Here is a 13,283-nt window from a genome sequence, read left to right as displayed (position 1 = left end):
CCGACCCAGACAAGCAAACAAGGTCGCCCTCTGTATTTCTTTCTCTAACAGAGCAGGCACCACTTTGCTTTGTGTTTACTTCTAACTCTGGTCCCTTTTTAGGTAAATACCCGTTTTGTAACCGCACCTACAACTATGTTAATATCACAGCAGCCTGGAACCATTCAGCCCCTTGCACTATGGCACCCCGTGAGATGCAGGCCCTATGTAATGACTATGAGGCCGCCTTCAGAGGGTCATATTTCAGCGGATGGTTCACTTGGATGAAGAGGAGCAAAAGGTCTATGCTCCTGCTCCAACCTGATTTGTGGCTATTTTGTGGCACTAGGGCCTACAAAGGGGTCCCTGTTACCTTCTCTGGGACCTGCACCTTGGGAGTAGTTGTACCCCTGGTATACAAAGTGAACAAGCTCCCAGCGGTCCGCTTACGCAACAAAAGAGAAGTGCAGTCACCTATTACCCGCTATGCCGAAACTGCCGTCTCCAGAGGCATTTTACCTTCAATTGGTGCCGCCATGAACTACCGTGATTTGCACAGGCTAGCAGATTGGACTACGGCCCTGTTTAATTCCACTATTAAATCTTTGAGACTCATCAATAAGGAACTATCTGACCTGAGAGAATTATCTCTCCAGAATCGCTTTGCTTTGGATATAATTCTTGCGTCTAAGGGAGGGGTTTGTGCACTAATTCATTCGCATTGTTGCATGTACGTTTCTGACCAGTCAGTAAACATTTCTGCAACCATTGACCAGATGGAACAGATGGTGGCTCAAAATCCCATGGAACCCACTGATACTGGTACTGGGGATCCCTGGCGATGGTTGTACTCCTGGTTGCCTGATGGCAGCTGGCTTCGTCATGTTATGGTTTTAATTGCTGGACCTGTTTTAATCTTATTGCTTCTTTGCTTTTGTACCCCCTGCTTGCTACAATGTTTGCAACAAATGGTACACCGCTTTACATCTCAGCTCCTTGGTCCTAAGGTGATTGCTTTCATGCGAGGGTATCATGGTTTGCCTATGGATGCGCCAAATGGCGATCCAGAAGAAGAGGAGGGATTGTAGGGAGCTGATTACATGTAGAGCTTTTTGCTTATAGTGCCTACTTATATTACTAATAGAGTGTATGCTTGTATTGCTGTGACAATGCTAACTTTGCAATTTGAGGGGAAAGTTTTTTTTTTTGCTCTCCCTGGACTGAGGAGGAGAAGCTTCGAGACGCTTCGAGAAGCACTTCTCTTGCCCTAATTACCCATATAAGGAAATAAGGTCATGGCCTAACTGCCAAACTGTGGAGGATGCACCTGCATGGCCCCCTCCTGTTGTCACACCACATCACGCCACCTCTGAGCACGAGGCACCCATGCCCCTCTGCACCAATCTGACAGAAGGCCACGAGGCACCCATGCACCCCTTGAACCAATCAGGAACAGAAACACAAGCTGATCACGAGCCATATGCAACAATGTATGGGGAACCAGGGTGGGGGTAAAAGTATAAATGTTATTGCCTGAAGCTATGTGACGCAGCCAGTTTTCAGAAGTTATTCTGCTGGTTGCCTGCTGCAGTGTTATTCAATAAATCTCTTTTCTTCGAACCTTCGTTTCCCTGGAAGCTTTGTTACTCTCCGCGACCTGGGGTTGGCGGGCCTGCTGGATCCCAAGGTGAAAAGGGGGTTCAGCCTTCATCCCCAGGATGATGAGGAACCATGAAGGAGGACTGTTTGGGTTTGGTCAGTCAAATCTGCCTAACAGTTTCCTCATTCAGCCCACATTTTACCGGCTTCCTCACAGAAAGATCACGGGGGACTTTGTCAAAAGCCTTACTGAAATCAAGATGCACTATTTCCACAGCTGTTCCCTGGTCAACAAAGTTTGTAACTCCATCCAAAAAAAGGGGAGGAGAGATTTCTCTGGCTTGACTTGTTTTTGGGAAAGCCATGCTTTCATCCTGTATGTTTCTGTTGAGAAATCTTCAGATGGAGGGCACATAAATATTAAAAATGATAATAAATAAGGATATTGACAAGCTGAAACATGTGCAAAGGAAGGCGATTTATGTCTTTATTTAATTTGTATACTACCCAACCCAGTGGTGCCGACTTGAATAAAATATTGGTGGGGGGCCAGGTAAGGCCCGCCTTGCACAATCAATCACATGATGCATAAAGGGCACTGGAATGGCGATGCCTATCAACTGGGGGGGTGGCCCCCTCAAATATATCATTGGGGGGCAAAATCCCCTCAGCCTCTAAAAGTCGACTCCTGTTCCCACATGTCTCAGGACGGTTACAACATAAAAAGACAATATAAAAACACATAATATACATCTGTAACCCCCCTCACTACCACATTTTTTAAAAAAAGATATTTATTCAAGTTTTACAAAATAAAAAACATAAGTTTACAACATAGAAAGAATTATAACAACCATTAACACACTAACATTATTACAACAGTTAACAAACTAAAAAAAAATACATAGAAAAAAGAATAAAAAAGGGTACAAAATGCAGAAAAAAACAAAAAAACAGGCAGTTGAAAAAGAAATTTAAAAAGAAAAAAATATATATCCATTTTTCAATATCTTTGGACTCATTTACTTGTTTCCTTGACCTCCTCTCACCTGCCCTTTTTGTATTCCCATTCACAAAAACATTTCAGCAAATCCTTACCCTCTTTCAGCCATCTTTACTCTATATCTTAACCTATTATAACTATATATTTCCATTCATTATCAATCCATATTTGCATATTCTTATTAATCTTAATACCAATACCCCTTATTTTCAATCCAACATCATTTTAACATTCATTAATTTTACAATATTTCTGCAAATAGTCTTTAAATTTCTTCCAATCTTCTTCCACCGACTCTTCTCCCTGGTCTCGGATTCTGCCAGTCATTTCCGCCAATTCCATGTAATCCATCACCTTCGTCTGCCACTCTTCCAGTGTGGGTAAATCTTGTGTCTTCCAATACTTTGCAATCAGTATTCTTGCTGCTGTTGTTGCATACATAAAGAAAGTTCTATCCTTCTTTGGCACCAATTGGCCGACTATGCCCAAGAGGAAGACCTCTGGTTTCTTCAGGAAGGTATATTTAAATACCTTTTTCATTTCATTATAGATCATCTCCCAGAAAGCCTTAATCTTTGGGCACGTCCACCAAAGGTTAAAGAATCTGCCTTCATTTTCTTTACGTTTCCAACATTTGTTATCAGGCAAATGATATATTTTTGCAAGCTTGACTGGTGTCATGTACCACCTGTATATCATTTTCATAATATTCTCTCTTAGGGCATTGCATGCCGTGAATTTCATACCTGTGGTCCACAACTGTTCCCAGTCAGCAAGCATAATGTTATATCCAAAGTCCTGTGCCCATTTAATCATAGCAGATTTAACCGTTTCATCCTGAGTGTTCCATTTTAACAGCAAGTTATACATTCTTGACAGTATCTTAGTTTTGGGTTCTAACAGTTCTGTTTCCAACTTTGATTTTTCCACCTGGAAGCCAGTTTTTTTGTCCAGATTATATACTTCTCTTATTTGATAATAATGAAGCCAGTCTCACACTTTATCTTTCAATTTCTCAAAACACTGCAATTTCAATTTGTCTCCTTCTTGCTCCAAAATTTCCCAATATTTTGGCCATTTGGCCTCCATATTGAGTTTTTTCTGAGCCTTAGCCTCCATCGGTGACAACCACCTTGGGGTTTTATTTTCTTTTTTTCTTTTTTTAAATATATTTATTAAGATTTTTGAATTTAATACAATACAAAAAAACATAAAGTCTAAAAGAAAAAAAAAAGAAAAACAAAAAGCAGAAAAAATTAAAAACACATAAAGTTCACAAAATCTATTTTTCAATAACATATTTCCCTGACCTCCTCATACCCCCTTTCTTGTATTCCAATTCAAATTGTTAATTCAGCAAATCCTTATCCATAATTTTTAACCTATTTCTATGCTTAATTTAACATATTATTATTTTACTTTTTCTCTTTCATTCATTTCCTCAATGTATTTTTGCTAACCTTATTTTCCTTTAATTTAGTCCGTTTTAAAACAAACCAATTTTACCTTATCCAAACTTCAACATCAACACTTGTACCTCAATACACATTCTTAAAACATTCTTTCTAAAGTCGACCCAGGTTCCCTTCCACGAATTTCCCAAATTTCGTACACATTACCAAAACAAAATGAAAGAAAAAACACATTATAATTATGTACCCTTTGGATTCCCAAGCCCCACACCCCCCTTTCCCGGTTTCAGTCCCCCACAAATATCCACCAGTCTTAATCTAGTATTAGCCTGGAGACCTCACATCCGAGGCTCTTAATTCTCTCTCAATTCCTCTCTGCTGGTTTTTCTGATAGTCCTTAAAATTAAACACCAAATCTCGGAGAAGCTCTGGCCCTTCAGGATCCATATTTCTTCCAACCAGTCCTCCATACTTAAAGGTGGGGCCCAAATCTTGTTTCTTACTCCTTTCAAAACCAAATGGCCCCAAGGCTCCAACCTCCACCTTAAGCAAATTTGTAATCCTTAGGTCTTCAGATCTCCACATAAGGAGATCTCTCCTTTTTTCCATCTCCAATTCAGGCCAGATTTTCCACATCAAGTTCTTATTTTCCTTCATTGCCATCATGTCAAACCTCAAGTTCTCTTTCATCATCTGCAGAATTACAGCTCCTCCTTCCTTTTCTTCAGGGACAACATATGTCTCCTTCTCCAAGTACTCAATGTTGTCAAGCTTCTCTTTCTGTTCAGTTAGATACACTTCCTGATTCAAATCCTTATCAGGTTCCATTATATTGTTTACAGTTGAGTCCAGAGTTGTAACATTTATAGCCAAAACATCAATTTGGCCTTGTAACTTTCCCAAGAGAACAAAGACTCTGTCCAATTCAGCCTGAACTCTCCCTCCTCCAGCCATTCTTGTAATGTCCCAAAACCCCCTCTAGAGGGATTTTTGGTTTCTTAATGTTCATTCCAGTTCAAATCCAAAAATCCAGTTAGTTTGTATCGGTTCTTCCTTGTTTTCAACAAATTGTAACAAAAATGGTAACAGATATAACCAGCAGAAGCAGCAGAAACAAAGTTCTCTTTTTCTGTCTTGACAGCTAATTTGACAGCTGTCAAGCTCTTTAGTACCTCATCAACAGGCTCTCTCGCGCAGGCTCTCTCGCGGAACACTCCCGGGTCCGGGAGGGTGGCACTTCAGCTCCCAAAATTAGCTCTTTTATCCTCCAACAAGATTTCCTATACTGCCAAACCGTGAAATTAAAGTCTTTTACCAAAGAAGGAAAAAAGAGGTTCTCTCGACCTTAGTTAGCAGGTCTTTGCTTTAACTTGTTTACAAGACGGGGAGGCAGACTTCCTTTTTACACCTTCCCCGATCGTGCCTAATTCTTAAAAAAATATTTTTTTTTCTTTACGATGCCAATTTCCGTAGTACTCACGGGTTGTTACTTTTAGAGTCCAATTGTTCCAAAGAAGAAGTCAGCGCTCTCCGACCATGGCAATGCGGCTTCACTCTGCAGGAGAAGCAGTCGACTCTCAGCACCGCGCCGCTCACCCCGTCCCCCGTTCCGAAGCCTTTAAAAAGGCTCTTCACAGGTCGGGGGGGCGCAAATGGTGCCCGCCAAGTCACCAGGTTCACAGGCTTCACCGCCTGTGATTTTTAAGGGTCCCCGCATCACCGCAGCAGCCAGACCCAATCCTACAGAGCCGATTCCCTCCGGAGCTCAGAGGGAATCCGCCATTAGTCGATGGCGCTAACCCGGAAGTCCTCTATTTTCAAATAAGTCTTTGTATCTTATCCAGACATTAAACAATGCTTTCCTGACAGTATGGTTTTTAAATGCCTTATGTGCTTTAACCTTGTCGTACCACAAATATGCATGCCACCCAAACACATTATTAAAACCTTCTAAATCCAAAATGTCTGTGTTCTCCAGAAGCAGCCACTCTTTCAGCCAGCAAAATGCTGCTGATTCATAATAAAGTTTAAGGTCTGGCAGGGCAAATCCACCTCTTTCCTTTGCATCAGTTAATATTTTAAATTTTATTCTGGGCTTCTTGCCCTGCCAGACAAATCTAGAAATGTCTCTCTGCCCCTTCTTGAAACAGTCCATTTTGTCCAAAACTTGTAGCGACTGAAACAAAAATAACATTCTTGGCAGTACATTCATCTTTATAGCCGCAATTCGACCCAACAAGGAAAGCTTCAAATTTGACCATATTTCTAGGTCCTTTTTCACTTCTGTCCAGCATTTTTCATAGTTGTCCTTAAATAAATTCCCATTTTTAGCTGTCATATTAATCCCCAGATATTTCACTTTCTTAACCAATGTTAAACCTGTCTCATTCTGAAACCTCTCCTTCTCAATTGGTGTTAAATTTTTCTCAAGAACTTTAGTTTTTGATTTGTTCAACTTAAACCCTGCCACATGACCAAATTCTTCAATCATTTCTAATACTCTTTTGGTACTAGATTCTGGCTCCTGTAATGTCAGTACTAAGTCATCTGCAAAAGCTTTCAATTTATATTGTTTAGCTCCGACCTTTATACCTTGAATCAAACGGTCCCTTCTAATCATATTTAGAACCTCCAGGACCGAAATAAAAAGTAATGGGGAAATTGGGCAGCCTTGTCGTGTCCCTTTCTCTATCTTAAATTCCTCTGTCACCACGTTGTTAACTATTAGTTTAGCCTTTTGTTCCAAATAAATTGCACCTATACCATTTTCAAACCCTTGACCAACCCCCATCCCCTGAAGATTTTTCTTCATGAAACTCCAAGAAATATTGTCAAAGGCTTTCTCCGCATCCACAAAAATTAACACTGCTTTAGTGTTGATATCCACTTGCAACTTATCCAAAATATTAATTATATTCCTCGTATTATCAGACAAATGTCTGCCTGGGTCCTTGTGAATCTCTTCCACTAATACTTTTTTTAGTCTTTTGGCCAAAATATCAGCAAAAATTTTGTAATCCACATTAAGTAGGGATATGGGGCGGTAGTTCTTAAGTTGTGTCTTTTCAGACTCAGTTTTCGGTATGAGTGTAATATATGCTTCTTTCCATGACTCTGGCGCTTTTTTCCCCTCCAAAATTTCGTTACAAACCTCCTTTAGTGGTTTAATTATCCAGTCCTTCAAAGTTCTGTAGTATTTTGAGGTTAAGCCATCCGGCCCTGGAGATTTGTCCAACTGCATAATCTGAATGGCACCTTCTACCTCCTGTTCTGTAATTTTGTAGTTCAGCGTTGTCTTGTTTTCTTGAGAGATTTTTTATAATCCATTTGTTTTTAAAAATTGGTCGATATCAAACTCTTTCTGGGGTCCTTGTGTATATAATTGTTTAAAGTACCTCTGGAAGCATTTTCTAATTTCCACTGGAATCTGAATGTTTTTTCCTTCCACTTCCAAGTTAGTAATGGTATTAAATTTTTGTCTTTTCTTCATCTGCCAAGCTAGCAGTTTCCCGCATTTATTTGCCGATTCAAAAGTCCTTTGTTTCATCTGTTTAATTTTCCATTCAATTTCCTGGTTCATCATGTTCATGTATTGCACTTGATGTAACTTTATTTCTCTCAGAATCTCTTGTGAATTGGGTTTCACTCTCAGTTTGTTCTCGCCCTCTCTTATTTTTTCCAAAAAATTTTCTTTTTTCTCATTTTGAGCTCTCTTCTTTAATGAATTCTGTTGAATCAGAAACCCCCTCATAACTGCTTTACTCACGTCCCAAATTACTCTTTTATCCACGGTAGTACTCAAATTTATCTCAAAATAGTCTCTCAAGGTTTTTTGGGACTTCTTAATCACCTCTTGGTCTCTAAACAAGGTGTCATTCATTCTCCATCTGAAGGAACCAATTGGTGTTAATTTCATGTCCATTTTCACGGCATTATGGTCGGAGCACGTCTTGGGACAGATCTCAACCTTCCTAATCTTAGGTGCCAGTCCTCTAGTTATCCAGATTTGGTCAATTCTTGTCCATGTCTTTTGGGCCTCAGAAAAGAAGGTTCCCTCTCTACCCAAGGGATTCTTAGTTCTCCAAGTATTGATCAAATCCATATTGTCAGTCAGTTCAAAAAAAGTTTTTGGTAGTCTACCATTTTTAGTAACTACCTGTCTCTGCGACTTGTCCATATTTGTGGATACCACTCCATTCATGTCACCCATCAAGATAATATTATAGTCCATATAGTCCAACAAAGTCTCATGCAACTTCTTATAAAATTCAGATTTCCCCTCATTCGGTGCATATACTCCTATTATCAGCAATTTTTCTCCTTGCGTTTGGATTTCAATTGCTATAAATCTTCCTTGCTCATCTTTAAAAACAAATTTCGGTGATAGGCTCTCTTTTGCATAAATAACTACTCCTCGCTTTTTAACCTTGTCTGATGAAATGAATTCTTGGCCCAATCTCTTATTAATCAATATTTTCCTGTGCAGCCTTATCACATGTGTTTCCTGTAAACAGATTAAGTCCAATTGTTCCTTTTTCAATATATGAAAAACTTTTTTCCTTTTCTCTGGGGAATTAAGACCGTGAATATTCCAGCTTAGTAATTGCAGAGACATAATATATTTAAATTATCTTTCCTCCAACTGCTCCCAATAAGTCCTCTTGATCTAACGGTGGTATCACTTTCTGTGTCTTGTCCAATTCCAAAGGTGGTAGTGCTTTGTCTAATATTCCTGGTTGTAGGGCTCCTGGCTCTCTTTCCGCTCCTTTTTGCAGGTCTTCTTCGTAATCTCTCAGAAATTTTTCTTTCTCCTCCACTGATCTTATTTTGAACTTCTTGCCTTTAAAAGTAAAGGATAGGCCTTGAGGGAATTCCCACCTAAAGATGATTCTGTTACCTTTCAACAAAGTCACCAGGTCTCCATAATTGGACCTAAGGTCCAAAAGATGTTTCGGAATATCCTTAAATATCTCCACTCTTGATTCTTGTATTATCAAAGTATTCTGGTAATGCAGGCTCAATATTTTCTCTCCTCTTTTGATCGGAGGGTGATCAAACAGTCTCTCACCCTGTTCCTTCTCCCTCCTCTTCCAAGTCTAAAAGCGCTAACTATTTTAAAATCTTGCTTATCATCCAATTTCCAAAAGTCTGCAAATTCCTGTGTCAAGAAGTCACTTAAGTTATCTTTCTCAAGTTCAGGTACCGCCCTGACCCTCAGGTTGACCTGATTTTCCTTCAGTTCAATCATAGACAAGAGTGCCTGGTGGGCCCCAAGCTGCGTCTGATGGTCCCCAAGCTGTTTGCTTATCGGTGTTATCTTTTCTTCTACAGCAACTGCTTTTTCTTTTGCTTCCTGGGCAATCTTTTGATTTGATGCTGATTCTTGCAGTAATTTTTTGATTGATTCTGTATTTGAATTCACCTTCTGAGTCAAGTTGTTGATACTTGTAGTATTTTGGTCAATTTTATTTGTAGCTTCAGTAACTTGTTTACTTAGTTTGTCCAGAGTTTCATAGATCTTACTTAAGACTGAAGCAAATCCCTCTTCTGTCATCCCTTTTGCTCCAGCTTGTACTGGATCTTCCCCTTGTGAAACAGGGGGGCCAGATGCGGATGCTCTGCGTTACTGCGGTATTGCGCTAATCTGTTGGTGTCTAACCTTGCCTGATCTTGTTGTCTTTTCCTCTAGTTTTGTTGCCTTATCCTCCATGACACTTTATCTGGAAGTCAAGGTCACTCCCACAGTCAGAGTTGTTTTGCTATATGATTTTCCCAGACTGGTTCTAAATGGAAAATTCCCCAGCTAGTTGTAGCAGTTTCAATAAGCCTCTAGGGGGACACTGTAACAGTCTGTAGTAATGCAACAAGGTGTCTTGTCAACCTTTCAAAGTCCCCCTTCAGCAGAACAAATAACAATTTCAGCAGTTTCAAAGTATCGCACTTGTAGGATTATCTAACAAGAAGTTACATTGTCCATAGAAAGTGCAGTTCTCAATACAGCAGATCTATTTAATCTTGGCAGTCCGTTCCCAGGGATTGAGAGGTGGTCTTATACCTATTTCTTTATCCTTTCAGTTCTTAATATAAACAGAAAGTACTTTCCAGTCTTCCCTCCCTCTCCTCACTACCACATTTTAAAAGGGCATTAGATGTCAATCAGCAAAAGGCTTGGTTAACAAGGTGCAGATTTGCCTGGCTCCTAAAGCTGTATAATGGTTTTTCCAACCGTTGCATGAATTCTCTGATGGGAAGTGAGATAGGAGCCCTTAGTGAAGCTCTTTCCACATTCCACGCACAGATAGGGTTTCTCCCCAGTATGAATTCTTTGATGGGAAGTGAGATAGGAGCTATGAGTGAAGCTCTTTCCACATTCCATGCACTGATATGGTTTCTCCCCAGTATGAATTCTCTGATGGGAATTGAGAGAGGAGCTCTGACTGAAACTCTTTCCACATTCCATGCACTGGTAGGGTTTCTCTCCTGAATGAATTCTCTGATGGGAAGTGAGATGGAAACTGTGACTGAAGCTCTTTCCACATTCCACGCACTGATATGGTTTCTCCCCTGTATGAATTCTAAGATGGGAAGTGAGATTGTAGCTCATACTAAAGCTCTTTCCACATTCCACACACTGATAGGGTTTCTCTCCTGAATGAATTCTCTGATGGGAAGTGAGAGAGGAGCTCTGACTGAAGCTCTTTCCACATTCCATGCACTGATAGGGTTTCTCCCCGGTATGAATTTTCTGATGGGAAGTTAGATGGCCTCTCTGACTGAAGCTCTTTCCACATTCCAAGCACTGATAGGGTTTCTCTCCTGTATGAATTCTCCGATGGGAAGTGAGATTGTGGCTCATACTAAAGCTCTTTCCACATTCCCCACACTGATAGGGTTTCTCCCCTGTATGAATTCTTTGATGGGAAGTGAGAGAGGAGCTCTGACTGAAGCTCTTTCCACATTCCATGCACTGATAGGGTTTCTTTCCCATGAGAATTCTTTGTTGGGAAGTGGAATGGGAGCTCTGACTGCAGCTCTCTCCACATTCCAAATTTTTGCATGGCTTCTCCTCTCCGGGGGTTTTGTCATGTTCATCCTTGTTCTTGTTTTCCAATTTATCAAAATCTGCAATGGAGACAAAAATGGGATTAGAGCCTCAGGAACAAATCAAGAAGAACTGAAGGGAGTTGGATCTTTGTTCATTGCCTTTGTTGGTTGTCATTAACCAACATTTTTATTCATATATTCTAATGGATTGTTGAATGTTGATTTGTTTGATATACAGTAGTGGCCAAAATTGTGGAAGCCTTTTGGGAAAAAAGTATATTTCAGATGTTTGATGGCTCGTAACACGACTTCGTTTAGAGTAATACCACAAAATTATGTATCAATGGAAAGATAATTTAATGAAGAATGTAATTATCTGTATTCTATCAAAAGTCATAGCGGAATAACCAGAAAAAGGAAGCACAACTTGCTTAGCTTGACTTTTGTCAGTGTGTTATGTGATATTGTGGAAAGTTGATATAAAATTTACAGATGGTATATTATTAAGAGAGAATTACATGAAAATGATGTGTAGATGGTATATCACACCAGTGAAAATGGCAAAGATGTTTAAGAAAGAAAATAAGAGATGCTGGAGATCTAAAGAAAAGGAAGGAACATTTTATCATATGTGGTGGGAATGCAAATGCATTAAAAATATTGGGAAATGATATATACTGAACTGAAAAAAATGTTTAAAATGAGCTTTGGTAAACAGCCTGAAGCCTTTCTGTTAGGTATCTCAAATCAAGAGCTGCCAAAAGAAAAATGGACATTATTTATGTATGCTACAACAGCGGCAAGAATCTTGACTGCACAAAATTGGAAGATGGAAGAAATACCATCAAAAGAACAATGGTAAGAAAAACTGATGAATTGTGCAGAATTGGCTAAGCTAACAGAGAAACTACAAGAGAAGGACAAAAAGGATTTTAAAAGAGTTTGGGAGCCATTTACAGGTTATTTGCAGAAACAGCAACTGGCAGGGTCTGAATAAACGTTCACAACTTTATTTTAGTAACAGAAATTTTAGCGAAATGATAAGGGAATTTACTTTTACATAAAGCAGGACACAATAAATAAAACTAAATAACTCAGTAGAGGGGGAGTTGAGGGAAGTCCGGAGGACGGGAGGGAGAACATTTTTATATAACATGATGATTGAGATATTTTTATTTGTTGTAAAATTCAATAAATATTCATTTTAAAAATAGAAAAAAGAAGAAGATTGAGGAAAACTTAACCAAAGCTGGCCTTTCTATATTTGTGAAGAGGTATAAGGAGAGTCCCATGGACTGCAAGATCAAACCTCTCCATTCCGAAGGAAATCAGCCCTGAGTGCACACTGGAAGGACAGATCCTGTAGCTGAGGCTCCAATACTTTGGCCACCTCATGAGAAAAGAAGACTCCCTGGAAAAGACCCTGATGTTGGGAAAGACGGAGGTCACAAGGAGAAGGGGACGACAGAGGACGAGATGGTGGGACAGTGTTCTCGAGGCTACAAACATGAGTCTGACCAAACTGCAGGAGGCAGTGGAAGACAGGAGGGCCTGGCATGCTCTGGTCCAGGGGGTCACGAAGAGGCGGACACGACTAAACAACAACATAAGGAGTTTCAGTCACTACAAAATCAGACTGGTAAAGGCAGGAAAAGGTGCACAACAGCAAGTGACGATCGAAGAATGGAGAGACTCTGTCTGCATGACAGAAGAAATTCATCTGGGTGTTTACAAGATGACATGGCGCAATGTCATGTGAAGCTGAGTGCAAGGACTGGTCTAAAGGCTAGAATTCCAAGGGAAACACCATTATCTCTCAAGCCAAGGTGGAAAAGATTAAACTGGGCTTAAACCCATGGTAACTGGACAGCGGAAGAATGGGACAGTGTTATTTGGAGTGATGAGACCCCAATCTCCTTGCTTGGTAGTGAGGGCATGAAATACGCGAGGAGGAGAATCGGAGGAGATTTACATCCTGCTTGCATTATACTGACCGTGAAACACCCAGACAGTGTGATGATCTGGGGTTGTATGACAGCAAAAGGCAGAATTTGTGTCATTAATGGGAACGTAAATGCCCCCAAATACATAAATCAAATATTTGAGCCTGAACTGAAGCGTTCTGAATGTGAAATCATATTCCACTGCTGGAATGGCCTGGGAATAGCCCAAGCGAAATGAGGGGATGAGGGACCAACTCCCTTCTCTCTCTTTTTTTTATTGAGTTTAGTTCATTATAAAACATA

General features: G+C 40.0%; 2 protein-coding genes across 7 annotated transcripts in view; both read right to left on the bottom strand.

The window, feature by feature from the left end:
* LOC128412051 (zinc finger protein 91-like) overlaps positions 1 to 13,283 on the bottom strand; it is a 96,555-nt gene that overhangs the window by 72,159 nt on the left and 11,113 nt on the right. The window lies entirely within an intron of this gene.
* Positions 10,117 to 13,283, bottom strand: part of LOC128412059 (zinc finger protein 239-like) — an 89,787-nt gene continuing 86,620 nt past the window's right edge. For all 6 annotated transcript variants that reach the window (XM_053384898.1, XM_053384897.1, XM_053384896.1 and 3 more), the window contains one exon: positions 10,117 to 11,115. In XM_053384898.1, coding sequence (XP_053240873.1) covers positions 10,193 to 11,115 — 923 coding nt within the window. In that variant the 3' untranslated portion in view covers positions 10,117 to 10,192. The remainder of the gene's footprint in view (positions 11,116 to 13,283) is intronic.

This window comes from Podarcis raffonei, chromosome 4 (genome assembly GCF_027172205.1).
Source record: "Podarcis raffonei isolate rPodRaf1 chromosome 4, rPodRaf1.pri, whole genome shotgun sequence".
NCBI lineage: Eukaryota > Metazoa > Chordata > Lepidosauria > Squamata > Lacertidae > Podarcis > Podarcis raffonei.
Note: the sequence above shows the minus strand (reverse complement) of the source record. Positions and strands in the feature narration are given on the sequence as shown.